Source organism: Canis lupus, chromosome X, assembly GCF_003254725.2.
Source record: "Canis lupus dingo isolate Sandy chromosome X, ASM325472v2, whole genome shotgun sequence".
Lineage (NCBI taxonomy): Eukaryota > Metazoa > Chordata > Mammalia > Carnivora > Canidae > Canis > Canis lupus.
In genome coordinates, this window is record NC_064281.1 from 45,988,177 (window position 1) to 46,012,586 (window position 24,410).

Here is a 24,410-nt window from a genome sequence, read left to right on the forward strand (position 1 = left end):
ATAACCTATGCACCATGACAGTGGCACTCAAGTCTGGTTGAATACCTGAGAAGTCTTCAATTTTCCATTTACTTTTTCATGATTTAATTTTTTTAAAAAGAATATAACATTTATTAGTTGTATTTTCAATACAGAAATACAAAGAAAAAAGCTAAAATTGGCCCATGCCTTGCTCAGATAACTCCAAATGACATTTTCTTTTTTTAAAACAGGAAAATTTACCTAAAGATAGATAATTAAAACAATAAAAATGCACAAAGTGATGCCAGAAACTTCTAGCACCACCCCAATCCCAACCATTCTCAAATATAGCCATTCTTAGAATTAATCTTCCGGGAAGTAATTAACTTTCCAGGAAATAACTAAGCATATACCTGCATATATTCATCTGTTTACTCTTTTGTTTAAAAAGCATAAATTACTCCCACTGAGTCATCATAATTTTTTATACTTAATGTATCTTAGAGATATTTCTTTATGAGCATACGCAGACTTTCATAATTTCTAATACTACATAGTATTCCATTAGATGGATGATTTTATCAGATCAGTTCCCTATGGAGAAGTGCTTTGATTGCTTCCAGTTTTAGCTATTACAAACAAGGCTGCAATGATCATCCAGGGGCATATGTTTTGGTGAACTTCTGCAATGATATCCATAGGGTACATTTTTAATGGCAAGATTACTGAGTATAATGATTAGATGCTTCTGTTTAGCAAGTTAAAAAAAAAGCCACTGAGAAAAAAAAGAAACTGAGCCACTCAGTTTCTTTTAGTTTCCATGTTCTGCAATCCCTACTTTATCCAAGTAGATTTTTAAGTGCAATCCCTGGACCAGCAGCCTCAGCAGCATCTGGGAACTTCTTACAAAAGGGAATTCTTGGTTCCTACCTCAGATCTACAGAATTTGAAATTCTGAGGATGGAGATAAGCAATTTGTGTTTTAACAGACTAGGTAATTCTGATGCACACTAAAGGCTGAGAAACATTGCTGTAGGCAAGGTAACCATGAGATGGCTGCCAGTGGCCATGGACACAGTCTCTTCCTTTAAGTTCAGCAAAAACTTCTGATCCAGTCTTTCATATGAGCAGGACTCCCAGGGTGCACCCTAATTGGCTGGCTTACATTACAAATCTCCCCTGAAGTAATAATGTCTGTGGCCAGACATACTAGAATCAGTTTACCCCATAATACATGGACTATGAGTGGGAAGAATAGATACACAAATAAAAACCATGAATTGGTAGAAAGGAAAAAGTAGGAAACTATTGCTGTGAATACTCTAGCAAAGTCCACCCACTTAGTCAAAGAATATGTGCATGTTCTATTTTGATAAATATTGCCAATTTGTACCTGTAAAAAGCTGCACCAACTTATGGTCTCACCAGCAGTGTGTATCTATTTTCTCATATCCTCACTTGCTCTGCATATAATCAAACTTTAAATGCTTCCCAAAATGATAGGTGAAGATGGAGTTTTATTGTTTCGATTTATATTTCTTACATAATACATAAGAAATATACTTCTCATATGCCTCATGGATGAGACTGAACATCTTTTCAAATCTGTATTGATGTATATATGTTTTCCTTTGTAAATTACTTGCTTATTCTTTAGCTCATTTTCCTATTGGGTTTTGCCTTTTTCATGTTGATTTTTTTTTTTTCTGAACTTATTGTAAATTAAAGAAACTAGCCCTTGGTCATATATGTTGCAAATATGTTTTCCCAGCTCTGTTGATCTTTTGAATTTGTTTATGGTATTTTTGTCTCACGAAGCTTTTAACTTTTATGACACAAATCTATCAATAGTTTCCTTTATTGGCATCTGGGTTTGGGAGTCTGCTTTAAAAGGGCATTCCCTGGGATCCCTGGGTGGCGCAGCGGTTTGGCGCCTGCCTTTGTCCCAGGGCATGATCCTGGAGACCCGGGATCGAGTCCCGCGTCCGGCTCCCGGTGCATGGAGCCTGCTTCTCCTTCTGCCTGTGTCTCTGCCTCTTTCTCTTCTCTCTGTGGACTATCATAAAAAAAAAGGGGGGGGGGCATTCCCTATTCCTAAGTACATCCATCTTTTCTTCTAGAATTTTGTTTTCATTTTTTTTCCTTTTCCACTTCTGATCCATCTAGAATTATATTTTGGTACAAGGAGTAAGGTAAGGATACTCCGTCCCCTGCCCCAACAACAAATAGCCAGTTGTCTGAGCACTATTTATGGAATAAGCCTTTTTTCTCCCCACTAATTTCAATTGCCACATTTATCATAAACTAAATTCCTTTATGTATTTGGGTCTACTTGTGGAATCTACTTGTTCCATTGATCTAATTCATTTTTTGTTCTATACTGTATGAATCATTTTACTTCTGTAGTATTTTTAATATCTGACAGAACTAGTTTTCTCTCACTTTCGTTTTGTTTCTTTCTCTCTCTCTTTCTTTTTTTAGAAATGTTCTATTTTTTTTCCCATATTTACCTTTCAGGTGAACTCAAGTCAATGAAGCTCTTAAAAATTAAGTATACGAGGCCTCCACTCCAGACCTAGTGAAGCAGATTTTATAAAATGTGACACTCTGTAGGGGGTTGAATAGTATGTCCCCAAGATTCACATTCACCCAGAGCCTGTGATTTTAACCTTATTCAGAAATATCACCTATGAGGATGTAATCATGTTAAAATGAGGTCATAGGGTGGATCTTAATCCAATGATTGGGGTCCTCATAAGAAAAGGGAAATTCAGGCACACAGGGAGAACACCATGTGATGGTGGAGGCATAGTGATACATCTACAAGCCAAGGAATGTCAAGGATTGCAACCACCAAAAGCTAGAAAGAAAGGAAGGATGCTCTGCTAGGGCTTTTAGAAACAGCATGGCCTGCCAACACCTTGATTCTGGACTTCTCACCTCCAGAACAGTGAGATAATAAATTTCTATGGTTTTATGCTATCCAGTTTGTGGTACTTTGTTATGATAGCCCTAAAAAACTAATACATACTCTATATCTAAATTTTAAAAACATCTTTAAGTATGATCCTAATATACCACCAACATTGAGAATCACTGTACTGAATAATAATTATAACCATTCTTGACTCACTCAGTATTTAGTAGAAGTAGAAAAACAGGATGACTGAAATAATTCTCTTTTAAAAAGGGAGTCGGTGTTGAAACAACCAGCTATCCATTTAGGGAAAACTTACTTTACCCCTATATCATGTCAAATTCACTAGAATAAACTCTAAAAGTATTCTAGGAGCTGGGAACAAGAGAAAATCCCTACTCTTATGGAGTTTACAATCTAAAGAGACACAGCAAATAGATAACTTTGGAGAGGTGATCTATGAAGAAAATAAATCGAGGCACCTGGGTGGCTCAATGGTTGAGCGTCTGGCCTTCAACTTAGGTCATGATCCCGGGGTCCTGGGATAGAGTCCCCCATCAGGCTCCCTGCAGGGAGCTTTCTTCTTCCTCTGCCTATGTCTCTGTGTCTCTCATGAATAAATAAATAAAATCTTTTTAAAAAAGAAAAGAAATGAAGGTAATGAACTAAGGTACATATTAATGGAGAGTGGGTGGTCAGTTTAGTTAGGGTAGTCGGGAAGGCCTTCTGGAAGAACAAGTAGTTGAACCAAGTGCTGAAGGTGTCAGCCATAGGAAGGTCTGGGGAAGAGAGTATCTAGATAGGAAAAGCACAAAGGTTTGAGAAGGAAATGAGTTTAAGGTAGATAAAAGACATAAATGGAAAGCACTATAACAGAAGGAGAAAAAGAGAAAATGGTTGTTGCCTTGGATAAGAAAGACCTTTTTTTAGAAAAAAGATTTTATTTATTTATTCATGAGAGACACAGAGAGAGGCAGAGACATAGGCTGAGGAAGAAGCAGTCTCCTCACAGGCAACCTGATGTGGAACTTGATTCCCAAACTGGGACTACGCCCTGAGCCAAAGGCAGATGCTCAACCACTGAGCCACTCAGGCATCCCAAGAAAGGCCTTCTAATAGTAAACAAAACAGAAAAAAACAACAGAAGAAAAAGGCTGATATAATCAAATCACTATACAAACATTTAAAACTTCTGTATGATAACACAAACCATAAACATGTTACATATTATGGAATAATATCAGCAACATGCATAATAGATAAAGGGTGAATATCCAGAACTAGAAATGACTCCTACAACTCAATATGGAAAAGACAATGCTGTAAGAAAACCTAAACAAAGTTTACAAGCAGTTCATAAAGGATGGGCTAAAAAACATATGAAATGATATTCAACTTCACTAGCAATGATACAATGAAAATTTAAAACAAATAAACATAAGTTACCATTTTTTTCCATCCATCAGACCGGTAAACAGTTTAAAAGTTAGAGTCTGAGGAAACATGAAGAAATACTGCTGATGAGAATGAAAATTGGCATAATGCTTTTGAAAGGCAACTTGGCAGTATGTATTGAAATTTCAAATGTCCATACCCCAGCAACCCACTTTCAAAGTGTTCACCTAGAGAAACATGACAGCTCAGGAAACTCCTACTGGTATGTTTGCTGCTGCTTTTTATTAGAGAAAAATAAAACCATTTTAAATATCCATCAGAGGCTAGGGGTTTATCAATCTTGTTAATTCTTTCAGAAAAGCAGCTCTTAGTTTCATTGATCTGTTTTACTGTTTGTTTTTTAATTTCTGTATCATTGATTCCTGCACTAACCTTATTATTTCTTTTCTGCCAGATTTAGGCTTTATTTGCTGCTCTTTTGCCAGCTCCTTTAGGTGTAAGTTTAGGTAGTCTATTTGAGAACTTTCTTATTTCATTTTTGTTAAGATTTTATTCATTTATTTGACAGAGAAATAGCACACAAACAGGGGGAGCAGAAGGCAGAGGGAGAGGAGGAGGGAGAAGTAAGCTTTCCACTGAGCAGGGAGCCCCATGTGGTGCTCAATCCCAGGACCTCAGGATCATGACCAGAGCTGAAGGCAGATGCCTAATCGACTGAGCCACCCAGGTGCCCCAAGACCTTTCTTATTTCTTGAGGAAGGCCTGTACTGCTATATACTTCCCTCTTAGGACTGCACCTGCTGCATCCCAAAGGTTCTGAACTGTCATGTTTTTCATTTTCTTCCATGTGTTTTTAAAAATTTCTTCTGTAATTTTCTGGTCGACCCATTCGTTCTTTAGTAGGATATTCTTTAAACTCTATGTATGCGTGGTTATTCCCAATTTTTTTCTCATGGTTGACTTCAAGTTTCATAGCATGTGGTCTAAAAATATGCATGCTATGATCTCAGTCTTTTTGTACCATTTGAGTCCTGATTTGTGACCCAGTATGTGATCTATTCTTTCAAAAAGAAAAGAGGAAGAACCCAAATAAATAAAATCATGAATGAAAGGAGAGATCCCAACCAACACTGCAGAAATACAATTATAAGAGAATATTATGAGCAATTATATGCCAACATATTAGGCAATCTGGGAGAAATGGGTAAATTCCTAGAAACATAGAACCAAAATAGCAGCACCTGTACCCCAAAGGTTATATCAGCAATGTCCACAATAGGCAAACTTTGGAAGGAGCCTCAATGTCCATCGAAAGATGAATGGATAAAGAAGATGTGGTATATGTATAGACTGGAATATTACTCAGCCATTAGAAAGACAAATACCCATCATTTGCTTCGACGTGGATGGAACTGGAGGGTATTATGCTGAGTGAAATAAGTCAATCGGAGAAGGACAAACATTATATGGTCTCATTCATGGGGAATATAAAAAATAGTGAAAGGGAATAAAGTCAAAAGGAGAGAAATGAGTGGGAATATCAGTGAGGGTGACAGAACATGACAGACACCTAACTCTGGGAAACAAACCAGGGATAGTGGAAGGGAGACGTCGGGGGGTTGGGGTGACTGGGTGACAGGCACCGAGGGGGGGCACTTGACGGGATGAGCTTGGGTGATATACTATATGTTGGCAATCTGAACTCTAATTTTAAAAAAAAGAAAATTATTTGTTAAAAATTTGGTAGGATTCTCCAGTGAAACCAATGGAATCAGATTTTCTTTTGGTAAAATTAAAATTATATTAATATTCACAGGGTTATACGGATTGTCTATTTCATGTTAGGTGTGTTGTGGTAGTTTGTAATTTTGAGAAACTGACCCATCAAATTTATGTGTAGAGTTGTTTATAGTATTCGTATATAATCCTTTGGACATTTGTAGGTACTATGGTATTATTCCCTGCCTCAGTCTTGATGTAATTTGTGTATTCCATATTTTCTTCTTTGCAGACTTTCTAGACATTTGCTAATTTTATTTTTCTTTTCAAAGAACCAGGTTTTTGTTTTACTAATTACGCTCTGTTATTTTTGTTTTCAATTGCATTGATTTTTGCTCTTTATTATTATTTCTTCACATTGCTTTGCTGCAGGTTTAGCTTTCTCCTCCTCTTGTTTCTTGAGGTAAAAATTCAGATGACAGATTAGTCACATTTCCCTTTTCTAATCTGAGCATTTAGTACTATAAATTTCCTTCGCAGCAATTTAGCTCCATAGCACAGATTCTAATATATTGTATTTTTATTTTCATTTAGTTTCACGTATTTTCTTTTTTCCCTGGAGACTTGCTCTTTGACCCATGGATTATATAAAAGTGTTTCGTTATCTTCCAAGTATTTATAGATTTTCCTATTATCTTTCTGTTGTTGATTTCTAGTTTGATTCCATAGTGGTCTGAGAATATACTTTGTATAATTTTAATTCTCTTAAATTTATTGAGCTTTGTTTTATGGTCCAGGATATCATCTATCATGGTATATGTTCTGTGGGCATGTGAAAAGAATATATATTTTGTTCTTGTTGCCTGACATGTTAAGAGTCAATTAGATCCTATTCAATGATGGTGTTGTTGAGTTCTATATTCCCGATGATTTTCTGTCTAGTTGTTCTATTCACTGTTGAAAGGGGAGCTGAAATCTCTGATTAGAATTGTGGATTTGTATCTTTCTCATTTAAGTTTTCTCAGTTATTGCACCACATATTTTGTGGCTCTGTGGTTTGGTGATACACATTTAGGATTGCTAGTCTTTTTGGTATATTGACCCTTTTACCAGTATATAATATCCCTCTTTATCACTGGCATTTTGCTTTACTCTGAAGTCTACTTTATGTGCTATTAATACCTCCATTCCTGATTTTTTTTGATTAATGTTTTCATGGTATATAACTTTCTATCATTCTACTTTCAACAAACATATCATTTATATTTGAAGTGAATTTTTGTAGACAATATATAACTGGGTCATGATTTTTATCTAGTCTGTCAATGACTGTATTCTAATTGGTGTAATTAGACCACTCACATTTGATGTAATTATTGATATGTTAGGGCTTATGTCTATCCTTTTTTGTTTGTTCTGTTTTTCATAGCTCTACTTTCTTCCTCTTCTCTTCCTATAGGTTATATTACCTTATTTTAAAATTCTATGTTGATTTATCTATAGTGTTTCTGAGTATTTCTCTGTGTACAGCTTTTCTATTGCATTTTCTAGGCACTGCATTATGTATACATAAGTTACCACAGTCTGCTGGTGTTGATATTTCACTGGTTCAAGTGAAATATAGAAACCTCACTGATTACATCTCTTTAATCTTCCCCACTTAGAATTGTCTTACATATTTTCCCTATAGACACTGAGAACCAAATTAAACAGTGATACTTTTGCTTCAGCTGTGAAACCTAATTTAGAAAACTCAAGAAAAGCAAAGTCTACTGTTTTTACCTATATTTTTGTTCTTTCCATTGTCTTTCCTTTCTTCCTGATGTTGCAAGATTCCTTTTTTTTTTAGTCTCTACTTTAATTCTAGTTAATACGGTGTTATTAGTTTCAAGTGCGCAATACAGTGATTCAACACTTCCATACATCACCCTGTCTTCAGCATGACAAGTGTATGCCTTAATTTCCATCCCCACCCCCCTAATCCCTTCCCTCTGTAACCATAGAGTTTGTTCCCTATGATTAAAAGTCTGTTTCTTGCTTTGGCAATCTCTCTCATTTTTTTTCCTTTGTTTGTTTCTTAAATTCCACATTTGAGTGAAATCATATGGTATTTTTCTTTCTCTGACTTAATTTTGTTTAGCATTATACCCTCCAGCTCCACAATATTGTTGCAAATGGCAAGATTTTGGTTTTTTTTAATATTAATTATTAAAAAATAATATTCCACAATATATTCCAATACAAGATTCCATTGTATTCCATACACACACCACATCTTTATCTATACATCAATTGATGGACACTTGGGCTGCTTCCATATTGTGGTTATTATTAATAAAACTGCTATAAACATAGGAGTGCATGTATCCCTTTGAATTAGTGTCTCAGTATTCTTTGGGTAGATACTCAGTAGTGCAATTACTGGATCATTAAGTAGTTCCAATCTTAAATTTTTGAGGAACCTCCATACTGTTTTGCACAGTGACTGCATCAATTTGCATTCCCACCAACATTGCAAGAGGGTTCCCCTTTCTCTATGTCCTCACCAATACCTGTTGTTTCTTGTGTTTTTTATTTTAGCCATTCTGACAGGTGTGAGGTGTTATCTTATTGTAGTTTTGATATGTATTTCCCTGACGATATGAGATGTTGAGCATCTTTTCATATACCTATTGGCTTCCTGGACGTTTTCTTTGGAGAAATGTCTGTTCGTGTCTTCTGCTCATTTTTTAATTGGGTTATTTGTTTTTTGGGTTTTGAGTTTCATAAGTTCTTTATATATTTTGGATACTAGCCCTTTAGTGGATATGTCATTTGCAAATATCTTCTTCCATTCTGAAGGCTGTCATTTAGTTTTCTTTATTGTTTCCTTGGTGTTGCAGAGGCCTTTTATGTTGATATAGTCCCAACAGTTTATTTTTGCTTTTGTTTCCCTTGCCTCAGGAAATCTATCTAGAAAAATGTTAGCACAGCTAATGTCAAAGAAGTTATTTCTTGTGTTCTAAGATTTTTAACTCCAGGTCTCACATTTAGGTGTTTAATCCATTTTGAATTTATTTTGTATATCGTGTAAGCAAGTGGTCCAGTTTAATTCTTTTGAATGTTGCTGTCCAGTTTTGCCAGCAGCATTTATTAAAGAAACTTTTTCCTACTAGATATTCTTTCCTGCTCTGTAAAAAACTAACTGACCACATAATTGTGGGTTTATTTCTTCATTTTCTATTCTGTTCCATTGATCTATGTATCTATTTTTGTACCAGTACCATACTGTATTGATTTACTACAGCTTTGTAATATAACTTGAAGTCCCGAATTGTGATGCCTCCAGTTTTTTCTTTCTCAAGGCTGTTTTGGCTATTTGGGTTCTCTGGTGGTTCCATACAAATTTTAGGACTGTTTGTTCTAGCTCTGTGAAAAATGCTGTTAGTATTTGGATAGAGATTGCATTAAATGTGTAGATTGCTTCAGGTAGTATAGACATTTTAACAACATTTGTTCTTTCAATCCAGGAGCATGGAATGTCTTTCCATTTCTGTATCACATCTTTAACTTCTTTCATCAGTGTTCTATAGTTTTGAGAGCAAAGATCTTTCACCTCGGTTAACTTTATTCCTAGGTATCATTACTTTGGGTGCAATTGGAAATGAAATTTAAAAACTTTTCTTCATTACTGGTGTATAGAAATGCAACAGATTTCATATTGATTTTGATCCCTGCGACTTTACTGAATTCCTTTATCAGTTCTAGCAGTTTTTGGGTGGTCTTTAGTGTTTCCTATATATTGTATCATGTCATTTGCAAACAGAGTTTTACTTCTTCCTTACTGATTTGGATTCCTTTTATTTCTTTTTGTTGTCTAATTGCTGTGGATAGAACTTCCAGTACTATGTTAAATAAAAGTGGTGAGATGGACATCCTTGTCTTGTTATTGACCTTAGGGGAAAAGCACTCAGTTTATCCCCATTACGGATGATGTTACACCTGTGGTTTTTCATAGACGGCCTTTATTATATTGAAGTATGTTTTCTCTAAACCTATTTTGTTGAGGGATTTTATCATAAATGGATGTTGTACTTTGTTAAATGCTTTTTCAGCATCTATTGAAATGATCATGTGGTTCTTGTCCTTTCTCCTGCTGATGTGATATATCACATTGATTGATTTGTGAATATTAAGCCAGACTGGCAACGAAGAAATAAATACCACTTAAATCATGGTGAATGATTTTCTTAATATATTGTTGGACTTGGTATGCTAGTATTTTTTTGAGGACTTTTGCATCTATATTCATGAGAAATATTGGTCTGTAGTTCTCTTTTCTAGTGGTGTCTTCAACTGGTTTTGGTACCAGGGTAATGCTGAACTCATAGAATGAAATTGGAAGTTTTCTTTCCTTTTCTCTTTTTTGGAATAATTTGGGAAGAATAGGTATTAATTCTTTTTTTCTTGAAAAGTCTGGCTAGGGATCCCTGGGTGGCGCAGCGGTTTGGCGCCTGCCTTTGGCCCAGGGCGCGATCCTGGACACCCGGGATCGAATCCCGCATGGGGCTCCCGGTGCATGGAGCCTGCTTCTCCCTCTGCCTGTGTCTCTGCCTCTCTCTCTCTCTGTGACTATCATAAATAAATAAATAAAAATTAAAAAAAAAAAAAGAAAAGTCTGGCTAGAGGTTTGTCAATTTTATTGATTTTTGCAAGGAACCAGCTCTTAGTTTCATTGATTGGTTCTATTGTTTTTTACTTTGTATATCATTTATTTCTTTTTTCCTTCTTTTAAAAAATATTTTATTTAAATTTGATTTGCCAACATATAGTATAACACCCAGTGCTCATCTCATCATGTACCCTCCTTAATGCCTGTCACCCAGTTACCCCATCCCCCCACGCACCTCCCCTTTGTATATCATTTATTTCTGCTGTGATCTTTATTATTTCTTTGCTAGTTTTAGGTTTTGTTTTTTTCTTCTTTTTCTAGCTCCTTTAGGTTAAGAGGTTAGGTTGTTTATTTGAGATTTTTCTTATTTTTTGAGTTATAAACTTGTCTATATTGCTATAAACTTGTCTCTTTTGCTGCATCCCAGAGGTTTTGGACCATTGTGTTTTCATTTTCATTTGTTTCCATGTAGATTTTTATTTCTTCTTTGATTTCCTGGTTGAGCCAATCATTATTTAGTAGCATGTTATTTAACCTCCATGTATTTGTGCTCTTTCCAGATTTTTTTTTATGGTTGACTTCTAGTTTCATAGTGTTGTGGTCAGAAAATATTCAAGGTATGATTTTTATCTTCTTGAACTTTTTGAGACTTCTATTGTAGCCTGATATGTGATCTATTCTGGAGAATGCTCCTTGTGCATTTGAAAAGAGTATTTATTATGTTTTTTTAGGATGGAATGTTCTGAATACATCTTTTAAATTAATCTGTTCCAGTATATCATTCAAAGACATTGTTTCCTTGTTGATGTTCTGTTTAGAAGATTTATCCCTTGACATATTTGGGGTGTTAAAGTCCACTTCTATTATTGTATTATTGTCAATTAGTTCCTTTATCTTTGTTATTAACTGTTTTATGTATTTAGATGCTTTTATGTTGGGTGCCTAAATATTCACATTTTATCTTTTCGTTGGACTGTCCCCTATATATAATACTATATATTATTATATATAGTACTCTCCTTTGTCCCTTGTTACAGTCTTTCTTTTAAAGTCTGTTTGGCCCAATATAAGTATTGCTACTCCAGCTTTGTTTTAACATCCATTTGCATGAAAGATGTTTCTCTATCCTCTCACTTTAAATGTGCAGGTGCCTTGAGGTCTAAAATGTGTCTCTTGTAGGTAGCATACTGATGGGTCTTGGTTTTTTTAATCCATTCTGCCACCTTATATCTTTTGATTGGAACATTTACTCTATTTACACTCAAAATAATTATGGATAGATATGCGTTTATTGCCATTTTATTACATGTTTTCTGGGTATTTCTGAAGATTTTCTCTGATCCTTTCCTGTCTTTCTCTCGTGTTTTGCTGATTTTCTTTAGTGCTATATTTGGATTTCTTTCTCTTTATTTTTTTGTATATTTATTAGTGGTTTTTGATATATGGTTACCATTAGGTTTGCATGTAACCTCTTCTGCATATAGCAGTCTATATTAAGTTGGTGGTCATTTATGTTTGCATTGTTTTCTCCACTCTTCCCCACCTTTTAAGTATATGTTACTATATTGTATATCCCTTTTTGCGAGTTTGTTGATGGATTTTTTTAACAGAAATATTCGTTTTTACTGCTTCTGTGTTTCCTACCTCTAAACTTTCACTTTTGGTCTCTCCTTTCCACTCAAAGTGTCCCTTTTAATATTTCTTATAGGGCTGGTCTAGTGGTCATGAACTCCTTTAGTTTTTATTTGTCTGGGGAACTCTTTATGTCTCCTTGTATTCTGAATGATAGCCTTGCTGGATAGAATATTCTTGGCTGCTGATTTCTCCCATTTAGCTTTTTGAATATATCATCACACTCCCCTTCTGGTTTGCAAAGTTTCTGTTGCAAAATCTGCTAGCCTTATAACTTTTCCCTTGTAAGTAAATGACTTGTTTTATCTTGCCACTTTTAGAACTTTTTCTTTATCGTTATATTTTATAAATTTAATTATGATATGTCTTGCTGTTGGTCAGTTTTTGTTGATTCTGTTGGGGTTTCTCTGTGCCTCTATACCTGAGTATCTGTTTCCTTCCCCAGAGTAGGGGAGTTTTCAGCTGTTATTTATTCAAATAGATTTTCTGACCACCTTTCTCTCTCTTCTTCTGCGACTTTTGTAATATGTTATTATGTTTAATGGAGTCAATGAGTTCCCTAAGTCTATTCTTGTTTTTGCATAATTCTTTTCTCTCTCCTTTATTCAGCTTGATTACTCTTTCTAAAAAAAAAAAGATTTTATTTATTTATTCGCGAGAGACACAGGGACACAGGCAGAGACATAGGCAGAGGGAGAACAGGCTCCCTGTGAGGAGCCTGATGTGGGACTCAACCCAGTATATGGGATCACAATCTGAGCCAAAGGCAGACGCTCAACCACTGAGCCACTCAGGAGTGACCGGCATTACTTTTCATTACTCTGTCTCCTAGGTCACTAGTTCTTTTTCATTTGTTTCCACGTACATGTTCCTCTGCTTCTACCATCCTGTTGTTCACTCCATCAAGTGCATTTCTCATGTCATTTATTGTGCCCTTTATCTTTGCTATGTTATTCCTAATCTCTGTGTTAAGTGTCTCACTCATGCCTTCTACTCTTTTCTCAAGTCCAGTGAGCATCCTTATGATCATTGCTTTAATGTCTTTATCCAACACATTACTTCTATCTGTTTCACCTAGATCTCTGGCTATGGCCTTATCCTTTCTTTCATTTGGGATAAATTTCTGTTTTCTCATTTCATCTGCCTCTCTGTGTCAATTTGTCTGTGTTAAGAAAGTCAGCTGCATCTTCCGCTCTTGAAAGTAGTGATTTTACAAAGAAGAGGTCCTGGAGTGCCCTGCAGTTTTAGTCCCCTGTTCACTAGAACCTGGCACTTCAGGAGAGTATCCTATGTATGTTGCTTATGTCCTGCTATTGCTGATGAGTTCCTTTTCCTTTCCATGTAGTCATTGGCACTGACTCTCTGCCTATTGTGGATTGTGCTTGCTCTCCATAGTGTTAGTGAGACTCAGGGAGGCTAGCTCTAGGGGAGTGGGGCATGCCTACCAGGTAATGCAAACAAGGCAGTTGTATTAGCAAAATGTGCACTGGACCACCAGTCCTATGCCAGATCCCCTTTAGTGCTGTAGTGGCTGGAAGCTGCACACTGGGTGGTGAGGCATACAAGAACAGCTGGGGGTACACAGCTAGGCACAGTGGTAGATGGCACCTATGGGTGCTCAGCTGGGTACATGTAAAAAGGTGACTAGTGTATTGCTGCTCAGTGTGGTGCATGCTGGTGGTTGGGGGACATGTGGCTTTGAGAACACACAAGGGTGGCCAGGGGTGCACAGGTAAGCATGGTGTGACAGACATGCATGGTACTCAGTGGTAGCTTTGCACCTGGTGGCTAGGTGGGGCACCTGCTTAGCTTTAACAAAATTTGCCCCGGGGTCCCTGGGTGGTGCAGCCGGTTAAGCGCCCAACTATTGGTTTCAGCTCAGGTGACGGGATCAAGCCCCACTTTAGGCTCCATGCTCAGTGTGGAGTCTGTTTGGGATTCTTTTTCTTTCTACCTCTGACCCTCTTTATTGTGCTCTAAATCTTTTAAAAATATTTGCCCTGAGCCCAGGGCCAAGGCCAGCAGGCTTGGAGTGGATAAGTCCTCAGGAGAACTCATGGGCCTGGAGCACTGTTGGTGAGTTAGGTGTCAAGTATCTGTTCAGCCCCACCTCCAGCAGGTGTCTCTGTGTTTATACTGGCAGGTAGGGATGGAAAATGGCACCTGTCAGCACCTTCATTTCAGAAATCTCCCAATATACTCAGAAATAAATATGAACAGATCTGTCTACTGTTTGTGGAGTTAGTTCTGCCAGCCTTCGGATCACTCTCCAGTTAATTGACTTGTATGTGGATGATATCTACTTGGAAACATGGGACGGGGTGAGCTCAGGGTCCTCCTACTCTGCCATCTTTCCAAGCTCCTCCCAAGATTCCTCCTTTTATCATTTCCTTTTTGTGTAGAGAAATACCTTTAGCCCTTCTTTTTACTGTAGTTCTGCTTGTGAAAAATTATCCTAGTCTTCCTTTATCTGAGAATAGGTTGATTTCTCCTTCATTCCTGGAGGATGTTTTTGTTTGATATAGAATTCTGACTTGACATTTCTTTTGGCCCTTGAAAATGCTGTGCAACTTCCTTCTGGACTCTGGCTTCTGATGAGAGATCAGCTGTCATCCATATTATTTTGCCACTATAGGTAAAGCAGTGTTTTTCTCTGGCTGCTTTCAATAATTTTTCTGCCTTTAGCTTTCAAAGGTTTCACCATGTTAGGTCTTCACATGGATTTCTTTGGGTTTATACTGTTTATAATTCAATTAGCTTCCTGAATCTGTGGGCTTGTTTTTTCCCAAAATTTGATATTAGTCCAGCTATTTTGTATTTGAATACTTCTGCAGTCCATGCTCTTTCTCCTGTCCTTCTGGAACTGTGATGACACAAATATTAGATCTTTTGTTCTACCTTCACTGGTCCCTGTTTATTTTTTCAGCCTATTTTCTGTTATTCAGATTGGGTAATTTCTATTGTTCTGTCTCCAAATTCACTGATTATTTCTTCTGTTGTCTCCAATTTGCTGTTTAACCCATCTATTGAGTATTTTGTCATTGTATTTTTTAGATCTTAATTTCCATTTCTTATTTATATCTTCCATTTCTTTGCTAAGACTTTCTATTGTTAATTTGTATCATGCTTGTTCAGAATTGTTTGTCAAAGCATTTTTGCTTTACAAAGGATGGCTGTTTTGAAATCCCTGTCAGGTACTTCAGACATCTGTGTCATCTCAATGGTGGCATCTATTGACTTTTTTTCTTGGTTTGACATCTCAGTTCGAAATCTTTCTGGTTCTTGGTATGACGAAGGATTTTCTTTATAAATTTTTATTTTTTTAATTTTTTTTTATTTATGATAGTCACAGAGAGAGAGAGAGAGAGGCAGAGACACAGGCAGAGGGAGAAGCAGGCTCCATGCACCGGGAGCCCGACGTGGGATTCGATCTCGGGTCTCCAGGATCGCGCCCTGGGCCAAAGGCAGGCGCCAAACCGCTGCGCCACCCAGGGATCCCTGACGAAGGATTTTCAACTGAAACCTGGACATTTGGGATATTAGTTTAAAAGACCCTGGATCTTATTTTAATCTGATGTTCTAGCAGGTAGTTTCTGACACTACTCCAGTGAGTGAAGGGGGATGCTATCTCATCACTGCCAAGTGGGAGTGAAAGTCCTGGGTCCCCACTCAGCTCTTCTCTCTCCTTTGTTATAGTCTGGCAAGGGTAGAAGTCTAGGTTCTTTATCTGGCCTTTGCTAATAGGAGTGGGGGTAGGCTACAGTTTTCCTGTGGTTTTTGACTAGAACAGGGTGGTTATTATCTAAAAATATTCTGTGTTGCTAGGTTGTTTCTTTGGGGTCCTGTGACTAGAGTGAGAAGGCATTTCTTGGGGCTCTTACTGTTCCGTATCTGTTGGGTGTTTCTGGGCTGCCAGCTTGTCCCACACCTAGTCTAGGATATATGCAGCAATAAGAAAACCCAGGGAACTCACCACTGCATAATTCCTTGGATCCCAAAGTCCTTAGCCAGTCTGCCTTCTTCTCTTCACCTTCTAAAATGTCTTATACTTGTTATATATATAATGTCCTGGATTTTTAGTTGTATTTAGCAGGAGGAATAAGGAAAAGTATATGTATTCCATCTTCCCAGAAGCAGAAATCTAGAGGGTTCTTTTGAACACACTAATTTGACCAAGTCACTCTGCAGCTTAAAACATCTCAATGGCTCTAACTCTCTATGGGATCAAATTCAAAACAAAACCTTACTGAGAAGGAAAAACTATGTCAGAAATACCTCTACATTCCCAAAGTCCAGCATGGTTCTTATAAGTAATAGTTACTCTGAATGCTTAATGATTAAAGAACTGAGGCTTAAGTTAATGCATTTCCCGTGCCATTATGTATTCTGGAGAATCATATATTTTCTCAAAGACTGCTCTACAGCCAAAGTATGATGTGCTTGCACAATTTGTTCCACACTAAGTTTGAGAGAGCTATTAAAACTAGAACTAAACTTACCTTCCACAGGTAGCCGCCGCCGTATGGCCAGGCGTTCCATTTTCCGCTGTGTTTCTGCCAGACTGAAAAGGACCCCATAAACATATTGACGTGCTGACCGGAACAGAAGAGCAGCTGGAGGAAGTTCCATGTTACACTCATCCTCAATACATACAGGGATCTTAATCTCACCCTAACAAGAAAATGGTCCAGGAGAAAAAACAAAATGAGTTACCTCAAAGGGAATTGAGCTGAGAAGAATCAGTAATGAACTATAGCCTCTGTAGCCAAGCTATCAAATTTTCTGCTTGTATTTAACAGTTGCAGAATAAAAAGCTGTAATAATCCCAGATGACTGTAGCCAGCTTAAAAGCTATGTTCCATTTTTAGAGTCTCTGCTATGACTGACAATAGCTGATTAAATGGAGAAAGTCCATCTTAGACATTTTGCTGGGGGATAGATGTGTATAGTAAGAATGCAGGAAGGGAACAGCTCTGGAGAAGTAGAGGAAGAGGTAAAGGACAAGGGCATAAGAACTCTTCTTAGATTGCATCCAGCCCTATACCAGAGTCTATCAACATAGTACATTATCTTCTTTGAAATCTCACTATTATAGTTCTCTTCTTGGGGCCTCATTTATTATAAAGTCCCATCTCCTGCTGTGTAACTGCAGCTGAGGCCTTTAATACAATGAGGGGCCCTCGAATACTTGGTCTCCTTTTATCTCCCTTCAGATACCAATTAGAATTTTCTGTAATAACTTATGGTTCTATGAAGTGTGAAGTACAATGTTAAAAGCAGGGAGGTGGGAGCTGATGTTTTCTCTTACCTTAGTGAGGACATGATATATATATGGGTACATAAGACCCCTTCGGTGTCTGTGTTCAGCAACCCGCAAGACTTCGGGAGCTACTGGAGGTAAGGGCGGAATGGTGATGTCCATGTGGTTCCTTGTAGACATAGACAGCAGGGATGGGATGTGGGGCTCACCATCACCCAGGCTGGCATCTGAAACTCCAGCATCGATGGGCTGTACCCAGGACCCTCTCTCACCATTTGGATCCTCCCATCCAGGCTGCTGTTGAAGTGTTTCTGTGATGTGACTAAAAATTTTAAGAGACCACGTAGAAGAGATAAAGGAGGCTGATAAAGATACTCCAACAGAAGATGTCTGTTCTGATCCTAAGGAATCTTACAAACCTTCTGGAAGGTTTAGTTTCAAGATAACTAAGTTAGTATTGGACCTAATACATTTCCTCTAAATCTTGTAAGAGGCCATATCTAGAGTCAGCTTATGTTCTAAGAAACTATTTACAATTGAAACCTCAAAGTAACTGTTTCCCAAGAAGAATCTGCTTGGAGAAATAATCTAAGAACAAATAAGCTAGTATAAAATACCACGGTTTTATTATTTTTTAAATATTTTATTTATTTATCTATCTATCTATCTATCTATCTATCTATCTATCTATCTATCTATTTATGAGAGATCTATCTATCTATCTATCTATTTATTTATTTATTTACGAGAGACCCAGAGAGAAAGGCAGAGACATACATAGAGGGAGACGCAGGCTCCCTGCAGGGAGCCTGATATGGGACTTGATCCTAGACCCCAGGATTATGCCCTGAGCCAAAGACAGACACTCAACTGCTGAGCCACCCAGGTGTTCCAAAATACCACTGTTTTAAACCTCAGAATCTTGTCTTAAGCAATATAACTGCCTACTCAACTGTTCTAATACTTAACTCTATAAATTCTTTTCTTTTTTTTTTTTTACATTGAACCCACCCCTCTCAAAAATTGAGAAATGATAGCATGAAATATAGCATACCCATACCCAGGGCTTTTCTAACCAGCTGCTATGCTTACTTTTACTTTAGGTGCCTGGGTATCTGAAAATTACCACCTGTACAGAGTCAATATGAGTATGAAATAGTCAAGCATAGAGTTTTCCTACTTTACTTAAGAATAAAGTACCACAGAGAAAAGCTAGGAACATACACTTCCCCACACCCAACCCAGGTTACTAGCAAAAAAATACAGATGCTCTAAAAGTCTGTTCTCTTGAGTGCCTATTCAGATACTTACTCAGAGCTGGCTCCATTTGGTTCATCACCATCAGAGGAAGAAGAGTGAGAAGAGTCTGGTCCCAAAGGAGGTGAGGCCTTGGAAGTCAGGTAATTGGGAAACTGGGATGCAGAGGAGTCATAAGAGACAGCCCAATTGGCAAAGGGACTGTCCTGCAGCATGGGGTCCTCAGAAAAAGCACGGGATTCCCCCAAAGCATGGGAAGAGAAGAGAAGAGAGGAATTGGGTCCCATTGGGAATGGTGGTGGATATTTCATTTTCTGGGGCACATGGTGAGAAAACTGAAGGATAAAACAGACAGAAAACCTATTTAACATTTGAACAAGCTCCAAAATGGTTCCCTCAGAAGTTGTGACACAGTGGATAATGCCAGTAGCAGGGACTGTTGGGATACAAAGAGCCTACTGAGAATAATAAAAAAATTATTCTAACAGTTATATATGGACAGAATCCTCCAGAGACAGGGCAATGGACCAATCCATGTCTCCTAAAACCACTCTCCAACATGAGTTAATCTATCTTCACAATGCTTTAGTGGTTACTGATTTGGATCTTTTCTTTACATAGTCTGCCAGCCTCAAATTGAGAACATGACATAGGCATATACAGTCTTGATAACACTGAATTTCCTTAACTCCTTAATTCAGAGTATAAAAATCAGGACGCAACCTGAGTCTAATGCTAACACATGGCCTTGGGACTCCTGAAAGATATTACCATTGGCTTTCCAGTAGAGATAGTGCCCATCTGACTTCGTGGAAGGGGAGGATTTCCAAGCCGATTATTCCGAAAACCTGAAGCCAAGAGAAAGGACTATACTTTAGTCAATCCTAATAGTTCTACCATATTACGTTCTGCTAACCCCACATTGCTAGAAAAATTATTAATAAATGTTATAGTTTATTGAATAGTAGCTATGTGCCATGCCAAGAACCTTACAAAAATTATTTTATCTTAAAAATCCTATAAAAGATTGTGAACCACATAACATACATGCAAATGTGACTAGTTAAGATCACACAGCTATTAAGCAGCAGAGGTGGAATTCAAACTCAGACCGGAACCCAAAGACAGGGCTATTTTACATACACCAGGCCATAATGGAGGTTAGTGCCAGAAGAAGCCCAAGCTAAGGAAATGGCATTGGATCCCACATACAAAATTGAGAAATCAGTGCCCTGTCTCATGTCACTACTCTTATTACATGGAAATCAAAAGGAGAGTATCCACCAAACAGGAATGACTTCTACAAGAGTGCAATACAACAAGTCATTTCACTCTGGCCCAGGAGTTCCCATGAGGAACTCAGTTGCACCTTTAGATAGAGCAGCTCTGCATCAGATGGAAGCCTTACCTAGAAAGGAGGAGGGACCCACTGGCAGCGAAGAGAGTTTGGTTGTGACTGAATAATATTCAACTGCTTTCTTGAATCGCTCTATTTTATCTTCTATCCTGGACTGGACATTGGAACATCAGATGTTCAAGAGAAGAAACAACATGAGAGTGTCTTTTTCATGCAATTTTATAATTGAAGAGTCAAAACAGTAGCAGAAATAAAATATTTTAAGAAACCCAAGAGAGCAATTTTTCAAATTGCAGAAAAGATTAGGTAGGCAGAAAGCACTATAGAATGTAAAATCTGGAGAACTTAAAAAAAATTAAGTTTAAAAATAAATAAATTAAAAAAATAAAAACAAATAAATAAGTAAATAAAGTTTAAGTACATTTTGTGCTATTCAAAAATGGTCATATGACCATTAGAAAAAATAGGGACACTTGGGTGGCTCAGCAGTTGAGCATCTGCCTTTGGCTCAGAGCGTGATCCCGCTGTTCTGGGATCGAGTCCCACATTGGGCTCCCTGCATGGAGCCTGCTTCTCCCTCTGCCTATGTCTCTGCTTTCTCTTTGTCTCTCTCATGAATAAAAAAAATCTTAAAAAAAGAAAAAACAGATAAGGGTGGGGAAAAATTACATAGTACCAACACCCAAAGATATTTTGGGTTGTTTTCTTCCAGTATTTTAGTTCATATATTTTATTTTCTAAAACTTTTTACAAGATTTATTTATTTGTGTGTGTGTGTGAGAGAGAGCGAGCGAGCACACGCAAGCATGTGAGTGGGGTGAGCAGCAGAGGGAGAGAATCCTCAAGCAGACACTGTACTGAGTGCAGAGCTCAACACAGAGCTCAATCTTAGGATCCTGAGATCATGACCTGAACTGAAATCGAGTGAGACACTTAACTAACTGAGCCATTCAGGTACCCTTTCTTTCAGTATTTTAAAGTAAATTTTTTGTTGACATATTGCTGGTCTATTTTAATACATTTTAAATAGTTGGTATTAAATAAATTCATAGCCTTTTATTATAATTTTAAATGACTATATTTTATAAGTATAAATGTATCATAGATTATGTAACTACTTCCCTAATACCTGATACTTAGGTTCTCTTTTTTGAAAAAAACCTTTATTTATTCGTTTGAGAGGAAGAGAGAAGGAGCACAAGAGGAGGGGGGAGGCAGAGGGAGAGAAGAAGCAGACTCCCTGATAAGCAGGGGCTCAATCCCAGGACCCTGGGATCATGACTTGAGCTGAAGGCAGATGCCCAACCAACTAAGCCACCAAGGCACCCCTAGGTTATTTCTCACATTTGGCTATTATAAGGTATACAGTAAAGAACATATATTTACATATATTTTTTTTTCTAGATTTCAGATTATGTTCCTAGGACACTGTGCCCAAAGTGGAATCATTGGTTCAAAAGGTATAAACATTAAAATAAAAAGCATTTAAACATATACAAAACCATACATAATGTGTCATTACTATATATCCACTTGAATAGTTAAAATTAAAGATTATAAACATTAGGCACTGGTAAGGATATGGACTAACTAGAACTGCAGTGCATTGTTGGGGGGAGTGTGTATTGGTATAATTTGAAAAACAGACTGGCAGTTTCTTTTTTTTTAAAGATTTTATTTATTTATTCATGAGACACACACACACACACAGAGGCACAGGCACAGGCAGAGGGAGAAGCAGGCGCCACGCAAGGATCCCGATGCAGGACTCAATCCTGGGACCCCAGGATCACACCCTGGGCCGAAGGTGGCGCTAAACCACTGAGCCACCCAGGCTGCCCAGATTGGCAGTTTCTTATAAAATCAAACAAATATTTATCCATATGGCACAGCAATCCTACTTCCAAGTAGTTACCCAGGAGAAATGAGGACATATGTCCACCAAAAGATAGGAACAAGAATGCTAACAACAACTTCATTCATAACAGCCCCAAACTCAACTCAAATGTATACCAAGAGAAGAATGGATAAACTGTGGTAGTTTCCTACAATGGAATATGATACAGTTATAAAAAGAATGAAGCACAACATAGATAAGTCTCAAACACCTTATACTGAGTGAAAGAAGAGACAAAAAGAGTATATATAAAGTTCAAGTAGAAGCAAAACTATGGCAAAAGAAGTAATAACAGGGAAGCTCTGGTGGCTCAGCGGTTTAGCGCTGCCTTCGGCCCAGGGCGTGATCCTGGAGCCCTGGGATCGAGTCTCACGCCAGGCTCCCTGCATGGAGCCTGCTTCTCCCTCTGCCTGTGTCTCTGCCTGCCTCTCTCTCTCTCTCTCGAATAAATAAATAAAATCTTTAGAAAAAAAAGAATAACATTGCTCATCTCTGAGGGGTTAGGGCTGACTGAGGAGCTTTTCCTTATCAAACTTTTTTAGTTTTTTAAAAGTTTTGTCAATTTTTTATTTCCTTTGTTTTGCAGAAGTTTTTATCTTAAGTCTTAATAGTTCAGTTTTGCTTTTGTTTCCCTTGCCTCTGGAGATATATCTAGGAAAAAGTTGCTATAACAGAGGTAAAAGGTTGCTGCCTGTGTTTTCCTCTAGGATTTTGATGGATTTTTTTCACATTTAGGTCTTTCAACCATTTTGAATTTATTTTTGTGCATGGTATAAGAAAGTGTTTCATTCTTCTGTATGTTGCTATCCATTTTTCCTAAAACCATTTGTTGAAGAGACTCTCTTTTCCACTGGATATTTTTTCCTGCTTTGCTGATGATTAATTGACCAGAGTTGTGGGTCCATTTTTGGGTTTTCTCTTCTGTTCCACTGATCTATGTACCTGTTTTTGTGCTAATATCATACTGTCTTGATGACTACAGGTCTGTAACATTGCTTGAAATCCAGAATTGTGATGCCTCCAGTTTTAGTTTTCTTTTTCAGGATTGTTTTGGCTATTTGTGATGTTTTGTGGTTCCAAACAAATGTAGGATGATTTGTTCCAGTTCTGTGAAAAATGTTGATGGTATTTTGATAAGGATTGCATTAAATGTATAGATTGATTTCGGTAGTATAGACACCTTAATAATATTTGTTCTTGGGCAGCCCAGGTGGCTCAGTGGTTTAGCACCGCCTTCAGCCTAGGGTCTGATCCTGGAGACCCGGGATTGAGTCCCACATCAGGCTCCCTGCATGGAGCCTACTTCTCCCTCTGCCTTTGTCTCTGCCTCTCTCTCTCTCTCTGTCTCTCATGAATAAATAAATAAAATCTTTAAAAAAATATTTGTTCTTCCAATGAGCATGGAATGCTTTTCCATTCCTTTGTGTTCTCTTCAATGCCTTTCATAAATGTTTTATAGTTTTCAGAGTACAGATATTTTATGTCTTTAATTGGGTTTATTCTTAGGTACTTCCTGTTTTTTGGTGCAATTGCAAATGAGATCAATTCCTTGATTTTTCTTTCTGCTGTGTCATTACTGGTGTATAGAAATGCAACAGATTTCTGCATGTTGATTTTATATCCTGCAACTTTGCTGAATTCATGTATGAGTTCTAGCCATTTTTTGGGGTGGAGCCTTTTAGATTTCTACACAAAGTATCGTGTTGTCTGCAAATACTGAAAGTCTGACTTCTTCCCTGCCAATTAGGATGCCTTTTATTTCTTTTTGTTAGCTGACTGAAGCTAAGGCTTTTCCAGTAGTATGCTAAATATTAATGGTGAAAGTGGACATCCTTGTCTTGTTTTTGACAATAGGGGAAGGGCTCTCAGTTTTTCCCCACTGAAGATGATATTAACTGTGGGTGTTTTGTATATGGCTTTTATGATGTTGAGGTATGTTCCTTCTATCCTTACTTTGTTGAGGGTTTTTATCAGGATTCTGTATTTTGTCAAATGCTTTTTCTGCATCTATTGATAGGATCATATGGTTCTTTTCTTTTACTCAACGTGCTGTATCACATTGATTTGTGAATACTAAATCACCCTTGCAGCCCAGAAATAAATCCCACTTTATTGTGGTGAATAATTCTTTTAATGTACTGTTCAATTTGATTTGCTAATATTTTATTGAGAACTTTTGCATCCATGTTCATTAGGGGTATTAGTAATTTTCCTTTTTTAGTGTGTCTGATTTTGAAATCAAGGTAATAGTGGCTTCAACAATGTGTTTGGAAGTTTGCCTTCCATTTTTGTTTTTTGGAACAGTTTGAGGAGAATAGGTAATTACCTCCTTTAAATGTCTGATAGAGGGGTGCCTGAATGGTT

General features: G+C 37.4%; 1 protein-coding gene across 5 annotated transcripts in view; it reads right to left on the bottom strand.

Annotated features, from left to right (window-relative positions):
- FAM120C (family with sequence similarity 120C) overlaps positions 1-24,410 on the bottom strand; it is a 162,796-nt gene that overhangs the window by 77,487 nt on the left and 60,899 nt on the right. For 2 of the 5 annotated variants that reach the window (XM_025468538.3, XM_025468537.3), the window contains exons 5-9: positions 20,201-20,303; positions 19,564-19,640; positions 18,847-19,127; positions 17,584-17,857; positions 16,775-16,946 (exon numbers count right to left, since the gene is read on the bottom strand). In XM_025468538.3, coding sequence (XP_025324323.1) covers positions 16,775-16,946; positions 17,584-17,857; positions 18,847-19,127; positions 19,564-19,640; positions 20,201-20,303 — 907 coding nt within the window. Of the gene's footprint in view, positions 1-16,774; positions 16,947-17,583; positions 17,858-18,846; positions 19,128-19,563; positions 19,641-20,200; positions 20,304-24,410 lie in introns of those variants that run through there. The other 3 variants (XM_035712179.2, XR_007409281.1, XM_049107141.1) reach the window with 3 other exon arrangements.